The sequence below is a fragment of the Aethalodelphis obliquidens genome, unplaced genomic scaffold (genome assembly GCF_003676395.1).
Source record: "Aethalodelphis obliquidens isolate GAN/ISIS:26980383/991018 unplaced genomic scaffold, ASM367639v1 scaffold5, whole genome shotgun sequence".
Lineage (NCBI taxonomy): Eukaryota > Metazoa > Chordata > Mammalia > Artiodactyla > Delphinidae > Aethalodelphis > Aethalodelphis obliquidens.
The window spans coordinates 46404883-46426631 of NW_020837949.1; the positions used below are offsets into that span (position 1 = coordinate 46404883).

The 21749-nt window shown below is 42.0% G+C and overlaps 1 protein-coding gene across 6 annotated transcripts in view; it reads right to left on the reverse strand.

Moving 5' to 3' along the window:
- Positions 1 to 21749, reverse strand: part of CHN2 (chimerin 2) — a 333762-nt gene that overhangs the window by 19541 nt on the left and 292472 nt on the right. For 5 of the 6 annotated variants that reach the window (XM_027102302.1, XM_027102303.1, XM_027102307.1 and 2 more), the window contains 3 exons: positions 21013 to 21090; positions 4684 to 4768; positions 358 to 531 (listed from right to left, as the gene is read on the reverse strand). In XM_027102302.1, the coding sequence (XP_026958103.1) occupies positions 358 to 531; positions 4684 to 4768; positions 21013 to 21090 (337 nt within the window). The remainder of the gene's footprint in view (positions 1 to 357; positions 532 to 4683; positions 4769 to 21012; positions 21091 to 21749) is intronic. The other variant, XM_027102304.1, reaches the window with a different exon arrangement.

The following is a 21749-nucleotide window of genomic DNA, read 5'->3' on the forward strand; positions in this document are numbered from 1 at the left end:
GCTTTGAATATATGTACTCACAGCATTTATTTATTTGCCCCCAACCCCTGATTCTGCATATTATGCTATGAATTTCCTGAAGGTGTGAACTGTGACTTTTATATCCCCAGTGTGTAGCACATGCTAAATGCTTAGCAAGTGTATGTTAAATGCGTACATGCATGATTTATGTGTGACACAGAAATTGATGTCGTTGGTTGGATTTAGCATGTGTGCATGCATGCACGCGTGCATGGGCCTGGGCAGACCATTTCCCCAAGATCAGTACTGGAGAGTCAATTTAACAATTATAAGAAAGTCTCCTTGACAACAGTAAAAATAAAATCACTATAATAAGCAGGTGTTTTTTTTCCAAACCTCTTGCTTCAATTTCCCGAATGCATATGTCTACCACCATGGGTCTCTGCATGTTGTGAGCCTTCACGAGTGTTGTCAGGTCACAACAGTACACCTTCTTGATCCTCTTGAGATCAGGTTGGCAGTCATTGGGAACATGCTTGGAACACTGTTTGTGTACGTTCAATCCACAGTCTGTAAACAAAGAAGCCACATTACGCTTGCCTGGCCCTTTTGTCAAAGCTCAACACAAATTATATGTTACCAAAAATAAAAATGAAAACACCCGGAGTTTGCTATATCTCTCTGAAACATCCATCCCACTTAGAGGTGATGCTGTCCACAGATGAGTATGAAATCTATCTTTACTCATGAAACTTATATAATTCCATTTTTCTCAGTAAGCCTTCTCTGTGGCTGGACCATAAGAATAGAACATCTCATGGAGATAGTTTTGGTAATTAGCCAGGTTGTTTGTATGTTTTTTTTCCCTTTTGGAACTGGAAACTTTGAGTCCATATGAGGGCTTTTGGGTTTGGATTCCCAGAGCAAATTGTGTCTCATAAAGGGCACCTAGGACTTTTGCGAGGTTGTTTCCCTTAAGTTCGTGACACTCCTTTTACGGAAGACATGATGACTGTCTCTGTAGGAATCTCTAATCTTTGGTCTGAGAGACCCATGACCATTGGCATCCTCTTTCACATTCCTGGAGAGCTGCCCATACTTTCCACCCCTGTCCTCCTTGCTGGGCAGTTTCAGTAGGCCGTTCTCCTTTCTACCTGCCTTATTTTGACACCTGTTGAGTGGAAATACTGTCTAACTGGCCACCGGTGGGAGTACCCGAGAGTTTACAATTTAGAACAATGCCATGTAATGTGAGGATAAGACTAATTATTTATAAAGCTCATATCAAATCCAAAGCTGAAAAGGTGCTTTTAAGTTCAATGTGCCCATTAAAAGCCTTATTAGCGGTTGTCATCCACTGATGGAATCTCTCTAACAATAACAAGGCACAGTCTACGTTCTGGAAAATAAAAATTTAATGCTGAAGATGTTCAAAGTTGATTTGGTATCTATTCAAAGTACCTTCTAATACTGATTGTTTTTATAGGTGTAAAGAAGCATAATATCATTTTTATATTTTATATACATATTATACACACACGATAATGAATATTGTAATCAGTTGCTTTAAATAAAAGCACTTAACTACACCAAGGATTTGAGAGGATCTAAACTTTTGTAAAATCATCAGAAAACGATTTTTGTCATTACATGGTTTTCATGTCATGTTTACTGGCTGAGTTCTGTCTATCCCCCTCCAAAGACAAAACCAGTTCTAATTATCTTAGCTTTATCAACATGAGAAGTTCAGCAAAGCTCAGGTAAACTTCAATAACATTTGATAGATCTCGTTAGTGAATACAGATGTTGGTGAACTGAACTAGATAGAATAGGCTGGTTTTCTTGTTTGGATATAATAGCACCTACTCCTAGGGTTATCATGAGGATCAAATAAATTACTATATGTGAAGTCTGAAGTGTGGGAACACTACGTGAGCGTTAAATAGAAGAAACAGCACATACGGTGATAGAAAATATAAGGATACCTGCCCAGCTATGCTTAAGTTATTTCATTCGTCATTTTTACTCACTGAATTCTTACAAACTTCATTTAAAACAATTTTTTAGAAATGTGGTAAAATATACGTAAAATTCACCATTGTAGCCATTTTAAGTGTATAGTTTAGGGGCGTTAGGTACCTTCCCGCTGTGTGCAGCCACCACCACCCATCTCCAAAGCTTTCTGCATCTTTCAAAGCTGAAACTTGTACCCATAAAACAGTAACTCCCTGGACCCTCTTCCCCTCGGCCCCTGGCAACCACATTCTGCCTCTGCGTCTACGAATGTGACTACGTTAGATGCCTCATAGAAGTGGAATCACACAGTATCTGTCCTTTTGTGACGGGCTTATTTCACTTAGCATAATGTCCTTAAGGTTCATTCATATTGTAGCCCATGACAGAATTTCCTGAAGAACATTCCATTTAAAGGCTGAATAATATTCCATTTTATGTATATACCACATTTTGTTTATCCATTCATCCACTGATGGATACTTGGGTTGTTTCTACCTTTTGGCTGTTGTGAACAATGTTGCTATCAACGTGGGTGTACAAAGGTCTGTTCCTTTCAGTTCTTTTGGGTATATACCCAGAAGTGGACTTGCTGGATTATAGGATAATTCTATTTTTAATTTCTTTATAAACTTCATTTTAAGGTCTGAAATGACAGTGTTTTTATGTAGAGTTAAATACTGATATGTCATTAAAATGAAGATGTTTTCTAACAAGTATAAAAATATTCAGTTTTTGCAAACGAATACAATTCTATATGCTATAAATAAAGTCTAGTTAATTTTAAAAATATTTAAATTATGTAAAATATGGAGAGTTGAGAGGTAATGATGGATATTCCAAACATTTAATGATCAGTTTTCAGTTCTCCTGCTGCTCAGAGGAAGTATGAGGTTAAACAGTGGCCATTGGAGAATAGTAACATAGCCTTAGAATTATGTTTTATTTAAAAAAAAAAACAAACACAGAAAAAAACCCCCAAAAAACCCAAACTCTCTTATCCCAGAGCAAGTTGCTGTTCACAGCTAATCTGAATCCCAGAGTTTTGTTCTCATAATATTGACTTTGGACCAGTTTCCTGCTGAAATTGGATAATAGAAGCAATTAGGGATATTTTTGGTAGGTATAATCTGAACAGGTTGAACTAATGACCACTGAGTAATTCAGATATTCCACCACTTTTCTCAGTGGTTGAACTGTGAGATACTTTGTAACTTTTGTGGTAATCAGGGTATCTAGATCATTTCTGGAGAGTCTGCCTCCAAACCTACATTTACTGCTTGCCTCATGGATCTGGGATGGGGGCAGGTAGAGGAATTGACATACATGAGCACGCTTGGACCTGTCCAGGTATCACCATAGGTGATTGCTGTATCTATATAGTAGAAGCTGAAATAGCCCTTTCCAGGCAGAGAAAGGATTTAAGGTCCCATGATCCTGTGAACCAAAATGGGCAGTATGGGGAAATAGATCATCATTTTTAATTTTTATTTTTTAAATTTTTATGGAAGTATAGTTGATTTACAGTGTTGTGTTAGTTTCAGGTATACAGCAAAGTGATCAGTTATGTATCTATCTTTTTCAGATTCTTTTCCCATATAGGTTATTACAAAATATTGAGTATTGAGTAGAGTTCTCTGTGCTATACAGTAGGTCCTTCTTGTTTATCTATTTTACATATAGTAGTGTGTATACGTTGCTCCCAAATTCCTAATTTATCTCCCCCGCCACCTTTCCCCTTTGGTAAACGTAAGTTTGTTTTCTGTGTCTGTGAGTCTGTTTCTTTTTGTAAATAAGTTCATTTGTGGGAAACAGATCATCTTAATGTAGTGTCATTAGCTTATTTTAAAAGCTTCATAAGAATTATTTTTTAAAATCATACCCTAGCAAGAAAGAAATCAGTCATGCTGTCAGTGGAAACCCAGTCAATGTATCACAGGAGGCTATCCTTGCTTCCGGCCGGAACTGTTCGCCAGAAAAAGCATGGCATGATGAAGTAGGAAGCCTGGTTACACATTAATTTGGCAATTCTTTGCTGTTTTGTTAGATGTATCTTAATAAGGTGTGCTGTGTGCTCTTAGCAATGGGTGTGTGTGTCTAGTTCTAGGTGGAAAAGCACCTAGGGTTTCAAAGCACTTTGAAAATATGTGATATCAAATCAAGGTGTGTATTTTCACTGCTAATCTGATGGCAGAAAAATACTGGGCATGATGGGCTCTGGAGCCAAATCAATGTTCCACCACCTACTATGTGGCCAGGGGAAATTAATGATGATCATTAAGGCTCAGTTTCTTCATCTATTTAATGGGGAGAATAACTGTATCTCCCCGAAGGTTCACTGGTGAGGCTAAATGGCATGATAAATAGAAGATGGGAAACCAATGTAACTTTTCTATCTATGCAATTCCATTGGAATTGATTTAGTTTTTTCTTTTAAGGACAGCTACCTAGTTTGGATGGCAGGTAGGTGCCTAAGAAAATATACTCCCCTGGATTTTTTTCTTTTCTTGTATAAACAGAGATAATCCTTTTCATTCTAGCAAACACCTAGAGGAGTTTCTCCATTAAGCACAGAGATGCCTTGAATCTTCCAGAAAGCTAGACTTCTGAGTTAATCTGGGCCTATTTCCCCGCTCTGGAGAGATGCCCTCCAGCTCATCATTGCGGCGCTTGATGTAAATGGAAGGGGAAGGAAAGCTCCGTGCCTACCTGAGCATCGGACTCCTTGGGCGATAAGCCCCCACATGAAGTTGGCGCAGTATTCACACCAGTGCGGGCCTCGGAACGTGTGGACCTGTGAGCCAAGACGAAGAAAAGCGTTAGAGAAGTCAGTCACCTGGAGGCAGGTGGCCTTGGACATGAAACAAACAGACGCCAAGGAACAAAGGCCTGAGTGGGAGTGAGCATCCCTCACTGGGCGTTGTCTTTCCAGTGGGGATGAGTTGTGAACAGACCTGGAAAAAACAGAGATGTGCTTTGATTTTTGAAAATCCTCCACTGAGCCTCCATGCCCCACACCAGAGCCAGAAAGGAATGTGGAGAAACAGTAAGAGGACAGGGCCATGCCATCAGCTAAGGAATGAGACTCTCCCTACCCCAAACAAGGCACTGTATGGAAAAACCCAAGAGAGCCTGAGCTGGTTGCTATAACCTGCATTGAGCTCAGCAAGTTCTGGAAGGCAGACCTTAGTTACTGTGGCCTTTTGACCAAAGCGGCCCTATCTATAGAATATCCAGGTAGGTATAAATAAGACATGACTATGGGAAAATTAGAAGGTTCCAAGGCTTTAAGCCACTTTCAGAAGAGGCATTTAAAAAGTGAGGGAGTTCAGGCTTCCCTGGTGGCGCAGTGGTTGAGAGTCCGCCTGCCGATGCAGGGGACGAGGGTTCGTGCCCCGGTCCGGGAAGATCCCACATGCCGCGGAGCGGCTAGGCCCGTGAGCCATGGCCGCTGAGCCTGCGTGTCCGGAGCCTGTGCTCCGCAACGGGAGAGGCCACAACAGTGAGAGGCCCGCACACCGTAAAAAAAAAAAAGTGAGGGAGTTGGCTGAAAATGAAGGCTACCAATAGTGTCTATAGAATTGCCTTCCCCAGAGAGGTGTCTGCATTCAGTAGGCCCCGGTGTGACCTCTGGGTGTGTGTAGGTTGAAAGTCCCTTCTGATTGGCCAAGGTGCCAGCCTCCTTGGTTGGTGGCCAAGTCAGTTGTTAAATATTTTGAACATCATGAAGTAAGGATGGTCTTATCTCTCATTATTCAGGTACAGGTCCACCTGTGACAGGACCATGTATTAAGTCATGATTTAAAACAAAAATAAAACAAAACAAAAATACATGTTCCCGGGCACCAATGAGCTGCAAGAAGCAGAGCTAGGGGAATCCTTGAAAGCAAATGTGGTTGAAGTAAGCCAGAAACCATCACAGGCAGTCTATTTGGGGGCATATCAATCTATGTGAAGAGGTCTTGAATTTTTACAAAATTAAAATATTATGAGACTGTGTGGCTCCTATAAGGACCTTCAAAGTTTTAAACCTCCATTAACAAATAAAAGACATGCAGACAATATTATTTTTTTAAGAGACTGGGAGGCCTGTACAGGCCTGTATAGTCAGGATGACAACCACGGTCACAATTTGGGAAGATGTTCATCAGAGCTCTACTTAAGAAAAAATGGCATCACTTTGAGATCTTTATTTATTTATATATACTAGTAATTGGGTATACATAAAGTGACAAATGAAACAAGCTTGGTTCCCTCCTAATGGCACTCACAGATTTGTCAAGGCAGAGAAAATAGTCAATCAACCCATCAAAAAGAGCAACTTCTGACCACGGTTTCTATGCAATAAAACTAAGTTATAATAGTCTTTTGGTATTTCAGTTTGTCACATGCAAACTGCCCCCCTTATACAATTTCTCCTTTGAAAAATGATCGGGGTGGGGGGGGGAGAAAAAAACCTCTCAGAATTATTTTTACTAAAATGGAGAATCGTGCTGCAAGGAAATGACACTAAGATATGACAAAGCACCCCTTGCTGGAATGCAGAGAATCCATCCGAGGGAGCATTTGAATTCTCCCAGAGCCAAAATGCCATGATTCATTGAAAGGCCCATTCATATTAAATGTGGTACTAAAAGAATTCCTCAGTAAAGTGTCCTACTGAAAGCTGAACATTTTACAAATTCAGCAATCAAAGGTTTCTTAATATTTTACTAGAAGTGTTCTAAAGGGACTGCTGGTTAATCATGGCAACAAAGTTGATTGCTAATATACCGTTGAAACTGCAAGGTCGATAAAATAATATGTAAATAATATATCTCAAAAAAATAAAAAAAAAAAAGAGAAAAGGTGCGGAAAGGGCTATAAAAGAATAAATGAGGGCTTCCCTGGTGGCGCAGTGGTTGAGAGTCCGCCTGCCGATGCAGGGGACGCGGGTTCGTGCCGCAGTCCGGGAAGATCCCACATGCCGCGGAGCGGATGGGCGCGTGAGACATGGCCGCTGAGCCTGCGCGTCCGGAGCCTGTGCTCCGCAACGTGAGCGGCCACAACAGTGAGAGGCCCGCGTACCGCAAAAAAAAAAAAAAAAAAGAAAAAATGAGGCTGTTACTAGAGAGATTTAAGAAAGGCCCCTGTGTTATCCATGAGGGTCAAGAAGTCATCTTTTGAAAGGTGACCTCAAGCTGCTTGAAGGAAGAGAAGGAGCCAGTCTGGTGGGGGCATTGAGGCGTGCATTTCAGGCAGAAGGAATCTACGGGGGTCCTGCAGGAGCAAAAGAGCTTGGTGTGACTGAGGGACTAGAAGGCCAGGGTGGCCAGAACACCAGAGTGAGGGGGAGAGAAATTGGGATGAGGTTGAAGGTAGGACAGGGCCTTGAAGGCTTTATTAATGAGTGTGGATTTGGTTGTAATCTAGGTCCAATAGGAAGTTCTTGAAGGACTTCAAGTAGGAAGATGATTTTTTAAAAAAGATGTTCTGACCGCTGTGTTGAAAATGGAAGCGAGAGTGTTAATAGCAGAAAAGATTCAGGAACAGGGTAGTGGTTTCTAGTTGGGAAATGATAGAGGCCATGACCAGGATGTTGGAGGAAGAGATAGAAAGTGAATGGATGAGTTCTCTTTTGAAGATTGAATTTAAAGGACCTGACAGTAGAATAAATGTGGGTATTTGAAGGAGAGAGGAATCAACAGTGACTCCTAGATTGTAGCTTTAGAAACCGGGTGGATAGTGACGCCACTTGCTGAGATATGGAAGACATTCTTTTGGGAGAAATTCAAGAATTCAGCTTTGAGCAGTTTAAGTTAAAATGCTGCTGAGATTCCAAGTTTAATGGTCAAGCAGGAATTCACACACAATTCAATAACTCAGAGGAGGAGTGGAACTGGAGGTATACATTTGGCCATCCGTGACAAGTAAATGGTATTTAAAATCGTGTGAATGGAATAAAAAAACCTATTAGCAATAGAGAATAGAAAATGAGGAAAATAGAGCTCAATTCCAAGCCCATGGTGCTCCAACATTTGGAGAGAACCAAGAAAGTAAAGTGTTTCAGAAGTCAAGAGGTGAAGCGTGTTTTAGGGAAGGAGTGGCCAACCAGGTTGAATGCTGGAAAGAGGTCCAGTTAAATGAGGGTTGAACTGTGATTCAGACACATGGAAGTCACTGGCAACCTTGGCAAGAGCAGTCTCTGGATTGTTGAGGGCAGAAGTCATACTCGAGGGAACTGAAGGATAACTGGGAGGCACGGAAGTAGAGAAATGTGTAGGCAAATTCGTCAAAAAGTTTGGTGGTGATGTCCAGCAGAGCAACAAAGATAGCTCCAGGGAAATAAGGGGTGGGCCCTGGGAGGATTTTTTTTTTTTTTTTAATAAAAGATGGGAGACGTTAGGGCATGTTGACTTGTCAATGAGATTGATACAATAGGTAGAAGAGACTGGAGATGCAGAAGAGAGAGAAGCAAAGGAGTGATGATCCTGAAAAGCTGAGAGATGATGGGGTTAAGGGCATATATAGAAGCGATATTCAAAAAGAGAAACAGTTGAGATCTTTCCAGAATTGCTAAAAGACACAAAACCCTCAGGTTAAGAAAAGCTAAATGAGCCTCAAACCTGATGAATAAAAAATAATTTAGACCTATACAGATTAGAGTGAAAGTGCAGAATACCAAAGAGACAAGCAAAATCCTGAAAAAACAGGTTACCTGCGAAAGGACAGCAATTAGGATGAAAACAGACTTCTCCTCAGCAAAAAAGAGACAGGTAGATTACAGATTTCATCAAAGTGCTCAGAGAAAATTACTGCCAACCTAACTTCTATACACAGCTAATTACCATTCAAAAGCAAGGGTGAAATAAAGATATTTTCAGACAAATGCCAAGAGTTTCCACTCACAGGTCCTCACTCAAAGATACACTTAGGGATAATATAGTTCTGTAAGAAGCACATTGAACCTAGTGGGAAAGGACAGGATTCAAGAAGCCAGGGTGAGCAAGAAAACTGGGAAACACAGGCCAATCTAATCAAGCCTGTTTATGAAACAATAACAAGATGACTAATTTCAGAGGACTGAAAAACAGGATGAAAAAAAGGATATGGAAGATTCAAACAGTAAAACAAAGAAACAAAAAAGATTATTGTAGAATATAATGAAATAGAAAAATAAAAGAAAAAGGATTAAAAAAACTAACAGGTGATTTTTAAAAAGATTTATAAGATAGGCAAACCTTGGGCAATTGATCAAGAAAAAAGGCACAAACAATAAAAGAGAGGACATGAATGCAGAGGCAGTAATGATATAAAACAAAAACCTCGAGAATGCTAACTTTCTACCCACAAAATTAAAAGTTACATGAAATGGATGATTTTCTTAAAGAATATAAATTATCAAAATGACTCAAAATAATATAGAAAACCTAAATTCAATTATACCCATTAAATAATTAAATCTGCAGTAAAACATCTACCCTCAAATAGTCATTGATCCCAAATGATCTTATTAGGTTTAATCGAATTTTTAAAGAACAATCTCTAGCCAATACAGACTACTGCAGAGCAGAGAGGAAAAAAAAGAAAAGCTCCACAATTCACTTAATGAAGGTAATGTAATCTTGATTCAAAAACCATACAAGAATGGTACATAAAAGTAAAATTATACCTCAATTTCAACTATGAACATAAATATAAAAATCCTACTGAGTGTAGCATTATATTTAAATGTCATGACCGAGGAGGGTTTATTTCCGGGATTTAAGGTAGTTGACGTATTACTAGAATTCATAACAATAATAAAACGAGAGAAACCACATAATCATTTAAAAAATTAGAATACCAACAGTTAATAAAATTCAACACCTGTTCATAGTAATAGCTATTAGCATACTAGAAATAGAGGGAACTCTCCTAAAAATGGTTGATTAAAGATATCTATGATACACATATAATAAACATCACATTTAAAGATAAAATATTAGAATAATTTCCTTTAGAGTCAGCAGAAAGAAAAGGCTGCCTGCTATAAGTGCTTCTCTTGGGCATTATCCTTCAGAGTTTTAGCCAGCATAATAAAACAAGACAAAGAAATACATCATCTATGGTTGGAAGAAAGAACAAGCCCATCAAGTTTACTTAATATAAGAGCAATAAGAAGAAATCAGTAGCATCGTTATACATCAGCAATAACTCATTTTGTTAAATCATAAAAATTAAAGACTTCATTCATAGCATCAGCAATAATCTAATTATAAAATAATTAAATTAATTAAGGAGATATTCTATATTCATAAGTAAGGAGATATTCTATATTCATGTATGGCAACGTTCGATACTGTAAATATATCAATTATCCTCCAAATGAACCTTTAAATTCAATGCGATTTCAAGCAAAGTCTCCATGGTGCTTTTCACAAAACCTGACAAGATGGCCCTACAATCTATATGGAAGAATAGAGCAGAAAGAAATAGCGACGATAATTTTGAGTAAGTAGAAGAACATAAGAAAACACATCCGACTATGTATCAAGACTTATATAGTTAAAAAAAAAGTAAAACACCATGCAGGATGGACAAACAGACCAGTGGTACACAGTGGAAAGATCAGAAACCACATCACACATATATGGATACTTGGTATATCTCAGAAATGGCATTACAAAGTGGTGCGGGAAGGATGTCAGAGAGGGGAACTATTTCCTAGTTCATCCACCCATTCACCCACTCATTATTCACTCATTTATTCAATACTTACATGCTGATTGCCTACTTTTAACCTGGCACTATACTAGTCCTTGGATAACAAAGTCAAAATAGATCAGGGGAGCAAAACCTTCCTGCACTCAAGGATCTCATCTACAAGAATAAACAGGCAACATAAATAATTATCCTATGGTAGGATACTGGAGAGAATAATAAATTCTTCCTGAGAAGGCTGGGGAAAGAGGTATTTGAACTGGGTTTTTGAAGGATGGATAGGAGTTCACTAAACTGGGAAAGATTAGGCTTATGGGGAGCTGATGACGTTGACCTGGAGAGGCAGATACTCGGGGAGAACATTCCAAGAAGAGGAAACAGCACAACCAAAGGCCAGTGAAGGTGGGTTTGGCTTTTTAAAGGCATTCTTTTCGTGTAGGTCACGCAAAAAAAAAAAAAAAAAAAAAAAGGAGTGGCAAAATTCTTATCTGGAACACCTCCAATGGATGAAGAAATCACATGGGAAATAACATGCCTTGGGGTAAAAATAAAAATGCACTATTTAGGAATTAGGAGAGTAGCTACAGTGTTTACCATACATTGACAAAATGGAAACTGGTCTACCGGATGCTTCAGGAAATACAGGATACACTAATCACAGATTTTCTAAAATTTCACTTCTTGCCATATTTTAAAAAATAATTAAGCATATCAAGATTGCATTTAATGCTTATTAGCCCTGCTCATATTTACCAACGACCTTTCCCATCAGTGTTTCCCCACTGCCTTCCATCTCATTTCTTCAGCCAAACAAATGCAGGCAGACATTTCTGAATAGCAAATAGCTCCACTTATTGTCCCCACAAATACACATTCCCCAGAAATATGGCAAAATGGAGACACAAGGGAATGTAAAGTTAGTTAAACATTATTTTAGGTCCACTGCCTAATTTCCGCTTTGTGATGCAACGTTTATTTTCATGGCTGATACATCGTTCAATTTTCTTTTGGGTTCACAAGGACAATCTCTAGACAGGAGGCTATATGTAAATGCTGAGGGTACGCTCTCTGGATCCATTTTATTTCGGATTGAGTTATTATGTTTACTCTCCCAATGAAATGCCCCATATCTTGAAAAGTCACTGATCAGTTTTTTCCATTCTCTGAAGTTTATTGATTTTCAAGAGTATCTTTTCAGCAAAAAGAACATTTTGCAAACTTGAGGGCAGTAACTAAAATACCCCAGACAGGAAGAAAATACCCCAGACAGGAAGAATGTCTGTCCAAGACTATTATACTGGGCCTGGTCTGCCTGGAATTCAAAAACCACACCAAACAGAAAAAGATGATATTACAGGAGATAAAGTCTGTTTGACAAATAGCCCAGGAATAGCCACTTAGGAAAAACAAGAGCAAGAAGAGTTGTCAAGAAAAATCTCAGGCGTTTAGCAAGTATCCCCCAACTTGACTTTCTAAGTGAGCAGGATGTTATTTGTCTCACATCTGCTGAATCTGGAAAGCAGTATTCTCTGGTGGTTTCATAACAAATATGTTTTGATGGGTCAGTGTAGACACCGCCCAAGTGTATAATCAGCTCAGCCCAGGTTCTAGACCATAAGAAACAGAAAGTGCTATTTATGATGTGCTACAGTTGAGAAATTTTGCTTTTCCTTATCAGTGTACATCAGCGTTTCTCAACCTTGGCACTATTGACATTTTGGGCTGTATAAGTCCTTGCGCATTGTAGGACAGTCAGCATCAGCCCTGGCCTTTACCCACTAGATGCCAGTAGCAACCCCTCAACTGGAACAACCACAAATGTCTCCAGATATTGCCCAATATGCTCTTGGGGACAAAGTAACCTTGATAGAGAGTCACGGGTATAGACTAAAACCACATCACCTCAGTTTGTCATTTTTATTACTCCTAATAAAATGAGAACTTTATTCTTTTACTTTGATATGAAAAGGACTCTGGATCAAAGGCAATTTTTTCTTAGCTGCTTTCTATGCAGAGAAGAAGGGACTGGAGATGGCTAAAGTCATTTTCAGCTACAAGTCTCTGGGTTTGGGGCTCATCTAGTCTAGCTTTTGCCCAGTTACCTGGGCGGCTGGAGGACAGGTGGCTTGTCCACGGTCACCCAGATGGTCAGCAGCACTTGGCCTCCTGATCTCAGCCAAGGGTTTTTCCTATAATCGACTGCATTTCCCATCATCATGTGACATTGAACTTGTGTGAGAAATTAGGTTAAACTTTGGACTTTTCCCTCTTGCAAGATCAGATGAAATACTGGCCTTGAAGTGAACCTTTTCAGATGTAGGGAAATAGCCAAGGGGAATCACTGGGCCTGTGACTGAAGACTCTGGGTTTTCCTGTGAGGGCTGCTGAGCAGACGCCGTGGGACAGCCGGGTTTCTCCACCGTGGCACCACTGACCCCTCCCCCACCCCTCCACCAGATGCGTCTATTCAGCAGCTGTTCTAGTACATTTAAAACAGGATTTCATTTCTAAAACACTGACTGCCACAAAGCGTTTTGGGATTCTCCCCATTGCATATGATGAGATATCCTTATGCTGGCTGACTTCCTCTCAGGTTGATGAGGGCATCAGCACCAACATCCTTTGACACTTCCCCGCTCAAAGACCGCCAGGGCCCCCACTGTCAACTGCAAGTTTTCTCAACCTTGGTACTATTGACATTGGGGCCGATAACTCTTTGTGGTGGGGACTGTCCTGGGCCTTGTAGGATGTTTCGCTGCATCCCTGGCCTCTGCTAGATGCCAGTCATGAGAATGAGAAACGTCTCCATTGCCAAATGTCCCCTGGGGAGCAAAACTGCTCTGGTTGAGAACCACCTAGCAGGGGAAGAGCTCACATTCTGTTTTTTTTTGTTTTTTGGTTTTTTTTTGCGATACGTGGGCCTCTCACCACCGCGGCCCCTCCCGTTGCGGAGCACAGGCTCCGGACGCGCAGGCTCAGCAGCCATGGCTCACGGGCCCAGCTGCTCCGCGGCATGTGGGATCTTCCCGGACCGGGGCACGAACCCGCGTCCCCTGCATCGGCAGGCGGACTCTCAACAACTGCGCCACCAGGGAAGCCCAAGAGCTCACATTCTTACGTCACCACCATCTTTCTTGTACCTGGCAGTGCCTGGCACATAATTGGCCCTCAGTCTGTATTTGCTGAATAAAAAAAAAGAATGTCTAAATAGTTAGCTCTTCTTAGAACTTATACCCAACTAATACGTACAGTGATCACTGGTGTTTTTTTTTCTCTCCACAAAACACAAAAGGAGTATTTCTCTAGACTTAAAAAGCCAGAATCAGCCATTTAGTCATTTAGAATAGTCCCTTGGAATGAAATGTTCTCTGGCATAAAAAAAACTCAACATAAAATTAGTAACAACTGACCATTTTATATGGGCCAGACTTGTTAGTAAATGATTTACATTTGCGGAACACCTTGGCCAAGCCACTTGCCTGGTGTGTGGCCTAAGGAAGGAGTCTCTGTTGGGTTAGCTGTCAAAGCCTATTTTCTTTCTACCAGGCTCTGCTGGTTTGTAAAGGATTTACAATGACAGTGTCCCAGTATTTACATAAAAACATGCCAAGGAGGTATAAGATAAGCTTTAGGTCAGACCCTGGCAGGCAGAGAAGGTACTCACCTATGTGAGAGCCTCATCCAAAACTTGTTTCCTCACTTGGCCAAAATCCCTGCCATGAATGAAATTCCATTGCAGAAAGGCATTGTGCCGCTTGTCTCAAGAGGACTCATTTAAAACACGACTACTAGATTAATTTAGCTGTCATTTTCATGAACAAGCCCTTTTTAAAATGAGCACGTACTATCTGTGGAGTAATAGTAAATCTTGGTGAATCAAAGAAGAAAGGGTTTTCGTGCAACCTACCAGGTTGCTTTGTCAGGAAACAGGTGATAGTTCAAATTAACCCTCATGTGTAGCCAATTTGTAGAATGCAAAGCCTCCAGATGACATGGAGAAGGAGAAGCTAAGATCTAGAAACTAGGGCTGGCAGGTCTCAGCAGGGAGGTTCCATGGAGTAACTCGGCAGATAGGAGCAATGGAAGGGGGGCAGGAGAACCAATCCAGGGGAAGAGGGTGGAGAGTTTGCCAGACACAAACCTCATTTACTTCCCAGGTTTGCTGAGGGCTAGTCCTAGCTCCAAAATGGCACAACAGCAATGGGTACACTTTGTAAAAGATGGAACTAAAAGAATAGAGACTCTTCCTTATACCCAAACAGATGACAAGACTAACTTGTGCTGCAGAATGCCCAGGCTCTCAGATACTGATATTAATAATAACATCGAGGCTCAGAGTAGCTTCGTGACCTCCTTCAAGCAGAACCCAGTGGAAAGATTTGGACTTTGATGTGAAACTTTAAGTGGAATTCTTCAAAACAAGGAGGAAAGGATTACAGCTGACATCTCCAGGCTATCTAGCTGGGAGTTACAATTCACACATAACCTGGGAACCATCCATCCTCCAGACATCCTATAGCCCCATCCGTGTATTTACGGGGAGGGGGTGACCTCCATGGCCAGACTTATCTGAGCATAGTAGACACCTGGTCTGAGTCAGGCTATTCCGATTCTCTCTCTGGAAATTTAGAATTGGGATTTTGTGGCTGGTCTTCGTAATATGTAAACCAGGGAGTTACCATCAGCCATATCCTGCAGACCATATGGACTAAGATATTTTTGTGCAGGGAGAGAACAATGAGAGTAGAAAGCAATGAAATGATGGGAAGGGAGGGAGAGAATGGAAGAGAGGGAGGGAGGGAGTAGAGAAGGAGACAGTGGGTCCAGGTGTACCCCCAGCTCCTGCTTCCTCCCTGCCTGAGTCCTGAGCAGTCCCTTGGGGGCTCTATGAGGCCTGCCTATTATTTCACTTAAGATGGTTTCCAAGGGTTCTATTATTTGAAAATAAGGGGTTTCTAATAACTATAACGGGGAGCCAAGCTACAGTAGATAAAAATGACTCATCTTCATAGCACTTTGAGAGCAGAAGCCTTATTTTCTTCTTAAAGCCCAGTATTTCCAAGCCTATTTATTCCAGTCTCACTCTGAGTCCCTCATTTTATATTCAAGGTGATGAAGTTAGCCTTTCCCTGAATTGTTCCTTCCGGACTTGCTTCTGCCAAAACAGCCTCTTCTGATTATTAAACAAAAGAAACAAAATAAAACTCACAACCACTTCTGAAGTGATTTCTGCCTGTGCCAAAATGCAGGTGCGAAATCCAACCACCCTTTTCCCCAGGGACACGGAAGTGGGACCAGGACAGGCAGGGACCCCTGCATGCCCGTAAGAATGCAGGGCGGGCAAGATATCGGGGGTGAAGTGCTGGCACATTTTATGAGGCCAACAAAGATGAGGAAAAGCAAGGGGTTTGCACGTGGGAAGCAAACATGGCTTGTTGCAAAGCAAATGACCACCAGATTGATAAGAATGCAGAAGCTGATGATAGGCACAGAAACGGTCAAGGAGCCACAAAACCCAAACTGGGAGGTCGTGGTGCTGCCACACCCTGCCACACAGCCTCAGCCTCCTGGACTTCTTGTCCTGGCCCCCAGAATCTTAGGGGTGGGAGGTGCTGCACGAGCACACACGTACACACAGTGTACCGCAGGAAAAGGATTCTGCCGGTGCAGCCTCGTCTATGGAGGCGGGGGGGGACGTAAAAGGGCAAGTTGGCAACCGTTTAACTTAAGCCCAGTCAAGGCCACTTTTGAGAGTCACCACACAGGAAGCTGGGACAATAGGAGTAAACTGGGCACGTGTCTCCCCCGCTTGCGTGCATATAAGATACCGGGTAGCACTGTTGGTGACCCTGGCAAGGACCGCTACCCACCACCTGGAAGGACTGGAGCACAACAAGCCCCGAATGAGGGCAAACTGTGGGACGGGGAGTGAGGAGGGAAAGTGCAAGCTTAGGTAGGCAGGGTCAGGAGATACCTACTACACATCCTGTCAACATATTCACTGACAGTCGGCTCTGGGCCAGGCCCTGATTGAGACACTGGGATTTCTGCAGGAAGTACAACAGACAAAAGTCTCTATCTCCACCCCTTTTCCCCCACCCAGCAGGGTCTTTCTTTCTGATAAGGGGAAGGCAAACACATAAATACATGTGTACAATGTCAGCTGGTGATCAATGCTATGGATGAAAGTAAGGCTGGCAGAGGGTTGGGAAAGGGATGGATGGGGATAGAAGAGGATTGAAGGGAAGATGGACAGGGGAGGCCTGGGAGAGGGCTGGGGGAGGGATTGGGATGGGTGAGGTGAGGTCGGGATCGGGTGGTCTGCTCTTTAACGTTTAGAACTTTCTGGACCTTTGCTCTCCGTGCATATTGCATATAGGGAGAGAAGAGCGCCCCTGAAGTACCTGGGTGGAGGGAGAGAATTCAGGAAAAGGAGTGAGTGATGTACACACACATGCAGATTGGGAAGGCTGAGAGCGTGAGTGGGCTAAGCACACAGAGTGCCAATGGGTCAGCAGGCTGTGGCCACCCGCCCCGCCCCAGCTGACTCTCCAGATGTGCAGTGAGCAACTCTCTCTCCTGGATGGTATCTTCCCTGTACCCTGTTCACCCTTGGCTCATTTCTAATTCCAAGTTCTGACTCATGTCCTCTGCACTGCCTGGAATGTTCTTTCATTTTTTAATTACATCGTGCTGAGAAGAAGAAAGAGATGATAGAAAAAAAGGACAGGAAGAAGTGAAGGTAGAAAATAAGAAATACAGAGACAGAGAAAGCTAAACATCAAAACTCAAGAAAAATGAGAGACACGAAAAGATGAACAATAAAGTAATAATAGTAGCCAACCTTACTGGGTGCCAGTGACCTTGAGTGATTTACATGTATTCTTTAAACCTTACAGCACTCCCATTTTACAGATGAGGAAACTGATGCTCAGAGAATTAAGGTCCTTGCCAAAGAGCACTTTGTGGCCAGGAGTACCAAGCTGGCCACAGCTACCTCATCACTGTGCTAAGTGGGGAAGGAAGGACAGTTATCCAGACTGATGGGGCTGCAGAGTTCTCGAGGGTTTCAGAGCTCAGCCATAAGGTGTTCTTAGGGCAGATCCTCTAAAAAGAGAGCTAGTCTACCTACGGGAGAGTGCCTCTTTCAGTCCCATGGATAAACAGAGATGCGGACATAAAACACGTTCAATAACAAAACGGCTTTTCTATATATCAAACAGTTTTCATTCTAGAGAGGAGTCTGCTAATGTCATCATTCCTTCAACAACTACTCTTAGTTCCTAGTATGTACAAGTAATCCTGAGAATTTAGGATTTAAATCAGCAACAATCGCATTTGTATACAGTGTTGAAAAGTATATAATTACTGCATGAAACGAGGCGCAACTTTAATTTGCTTCCGAAACCTTTTGTTTCCAGAGCTGAATTTCAGCTTTTCCTAGACACGCTTTGCTTGGAAAGCAAGGGCAGTAGATATGCCCTCAGAAGCAGCGACAGGAAGCCTTCTCAAAGAGCACAGCGGGAGGGGTTCCAACCTGTACTGTGTCAGGGGTTTCCATTCATTGCTCTTTTTTAAAATTGTAAGTATTGGATTTTTTTTTTTAATTTGAAGTATAGTTGATTCACAAAGATGTGTTAGTTTCAGGTGTACAGCAAAGTGATTCGGTTATATTTTATATATATATGTGTGTATATATATATGTATGTATTCTTTTTCAGATCCTTTTCATTATAGGTTATCTATTCATTGCTTGTGATGAAGCTCCTGGGGAGAGTGAGGAGAGGGCTTTTTACCCGGGGAATAGTCCTGACTGGGGCAGAAAATCCTGTTCTGAAGTGAGGCATCAAGATCTGCTGGCAGATTGACTCTCTGGTAGGAGGCCTCTAGGCGAGAGTGCAGACAGAGCCTTGCAAGGCTCATCTGTTGATAAGCATGAAAATGTGATTATTTGTTCTTTTTAAACACTTTCTCTATGCCAGACACATAATACCCTCCAATAATAACCCAAATTACAAATCAAGAAAGTTTCAGAACAAAGCCTACTAGAAGTTAATATAAATAAAAACTTACTGCAAATTTAAGATATAAAACAGATTCCAAGCAGATGTCAGGGGCCTTTGATAAGACCTTTCTTTCTTCTGTTAGGTCAGTGGCATGTTACTAAAACCCCACTGCTCTATTTATAGCAGGGACCTGCTTTTAGAATGTTCTTCTATAGACCATGCAGAGTTTCCACTTAAAGTTGGTTGGGGGGTGAGGAGAGGGCTGAATGAGGCGGGGATGGGGAAAGGAGTGACAGAAAGAGCCATCCCTCCTCCTGCCTCAGCCACTCATTCTTAAGGACAGTGGCACGAGCAGTACCATTGAAAGCCACAGTCAACTGACACAGCGACTCAAGGGTCTGTTATGTCTCAAAGATGTCTATTTAAAACACGGAAGAGAAACGCTCCTGTCTGGCTTGTCTATTCCCCTCTAACGACCTGTTCTCTGCCTTTTCTTCTTTTAATAGCAGTAAGTTAGAAGAGATATTGTTAATAGATATAGTTAATAGATACTGACTTTTAAAGCAAACATTTAAAAAGCTGTTGGTGTTTTTTAGTGATAAATAATTAATATAGTTCATGTTAGCAACAGAACTATTTAAGAAAATAAGATTCAACTAACGTTTTGTTTTAAATGTGTTTATGTCCCATGCAGAGATCTAAGATTTAAAAGGACTGAAATTAGTTTTGAAACTATCAGTCAACTAAATACACTTGGGTATTTTTCACACCAACTCAGACAGAGTATCTACAGAGAGAAGCTAGCCCGTGTAAACACATAACTGCGTAGGGCACAATTCCAGTTGTACCTCAAAGCCAAAAGAATCAGAATTTTCAAGAGGAAGGAAAAAAAATTTGCAAGGCCAAGATCCCTCCTACCATTCATGGTAGCGCATCTATAGGACGCAAAAAGTCAGGGATTTCTGCCAGAAGTCAGAACAATACAAAAAAAAAAAAAAATTAGGGTAAAGAGAGGAAAGAGAAAAAAACATAAATTAGACCCGTCTCTACTCAGTGATGCCCCAAATTAGACCTGTCACTATTCAGTGATGAGAGACATAGCGAAAGCCTTGGCATGGATGAAGACCTATCTAATGCAATTCTGCACCCTCATGCTAAATATGGAGAGCTGAATAAATTCCACGCCTCAGGTCAATTATAGCATGCAAATGCCTGAGCTGCTTGCTTTCTAAAAACAGAAGCAGGGCAAACAGACCAAACTAACACAAATGTATATTTAATAGACACACATCTGTCTGTAGGAAGGATAGGAAAGCAACAGAAAAAACTAGGTCTCCCCGGTCACTTCTGACAAAGGGTTATCTAGTTCCAGTTGTTACTCGGGCTACCGGCCCTAAGGGAAACGAGTTTTTAAAAGAGAATACAGTTTACATTTAGCTGCCCCTGTCTCTTCTTTTCTTCCTGGATCCCTCATCTCCGCTCTCTCCAGCTTCCAGACTGTCAGCCCATTTGCTGGGGTAAAACCTCTAGCGCTGTCCTGTCTCTCCTGCACTCAATGGCATCTCAAGCCAGGCAATTTGGCATCAGAATCTCCTCCCAGAGCTTCTTGGAAAACACATCGGGGCAAAGGAAAGAGGCATAATTTTCTGACGGCAGGCCGTTTCTACAACTGCTAGTCTGAAATGACAATAGCAGTATTTCCAGTTTATAAATTCACATGGGAAAATCCACTTAAACCACCACCAGCTCTCCGTATCTTTTTGTTTGGGCTGGTGAGCAGGACCAAGGCTGTGACCAGAAGGAGATTGGTAAGGCTGCCAGGGTGCCCCCTGCACCCAGAGCACAGACAAAAGCTACTGGATGGTATCTCCTGTCGTCATTTGCTTCAGCTGTCTACACATAAACCAAAAGAGCTAGCATCCCCGAAAACAAAAGACAAAACACACAATGTGAAATGGGCAACTGTTTTCGCTTGCTCAGAGATAACAATATTCTTTACTGCTACTCCCAGCGGAAAAGTACTGCTTGATATTCACCAGATGAGCTCTAAATGCCAAAGACTGGGCATGCTCTGTTTTTCTTTCATTGGACGTGGGAATGTGAGGAGGAAATGGGCCCAGTTCTCCGGAGCTAAGTTAACATACATATAGGTGTTTCTAAGCATCAGCATTGAGCAAAACTGCTTTCTGAAATCTCCCATTTGATTTGATTCAAAGCAAGTAACTAAATGTGGAAAGCAGAGGAGTTTGCCGTCTCGTTACTTTACCATCAAAGACCAGGTGGAAAGCATAAACTGGAGCTCTCTACCTGCCCTTTTATAACAGAAGAAAGAAAGCAGAGGCTCCCTTACCTTAAAGTTGTGTGTCTTCTCATAGTTGAAGTGGTTGTCGTTGTGTGAGAGGGCGGCCCTTCGGACCAGGGAGGAGATCTGTGGACAGGCAAAAAGTTTGAGAGGGGGCCAAAGAAAGCTGCCTTTGACTCCCACCTTCACCCCCAAGGCCACGGCCAGAAGCTCCTGGCGTTTCCTGCCTTGCTTAGGCTTGCGAACCACAGCACACTTTTTCTCATTTTCCAGCCACAGTTCCTCGGAGAACATAGTGCCCGGACCCCAGATCTTTCTAGCTTCCTCTGTGGAGCCTTGGGAAGCTCAGAGCTGTCAGGTTTTTTGAACCGCGGCTAATGTTAGGCAGCAGATTAGAGGCAGCTGTGTCCTGTCTGCAGAGGCCTCGGGCATGTGACCTGGAAGGGCCGCTTTGAGTGATGGAGGGGGCTCTGCATCTGAATAAGGACGGGCCTGTTTTGTTTTGTGCTATTTCTTAAGGCCGACGTGTGCCTGGAACAATAGCACACATTCATGAGCGTGGCACCCCCCAGAAGCTGTATCCAGTTAGCCACAGAGGAACCAATGCAGGAGGCAGGGGCAGGCAGCTTTATTCCTCCTGCCACAGCTCATTGCCAAGGAGAGACCTCAAACACTCCTTAGCATATTACACACACACACACACACACACACACACACACACACACACAACCAGCTCTGACACACACACACACACACACACACACACACACACACACACACACACA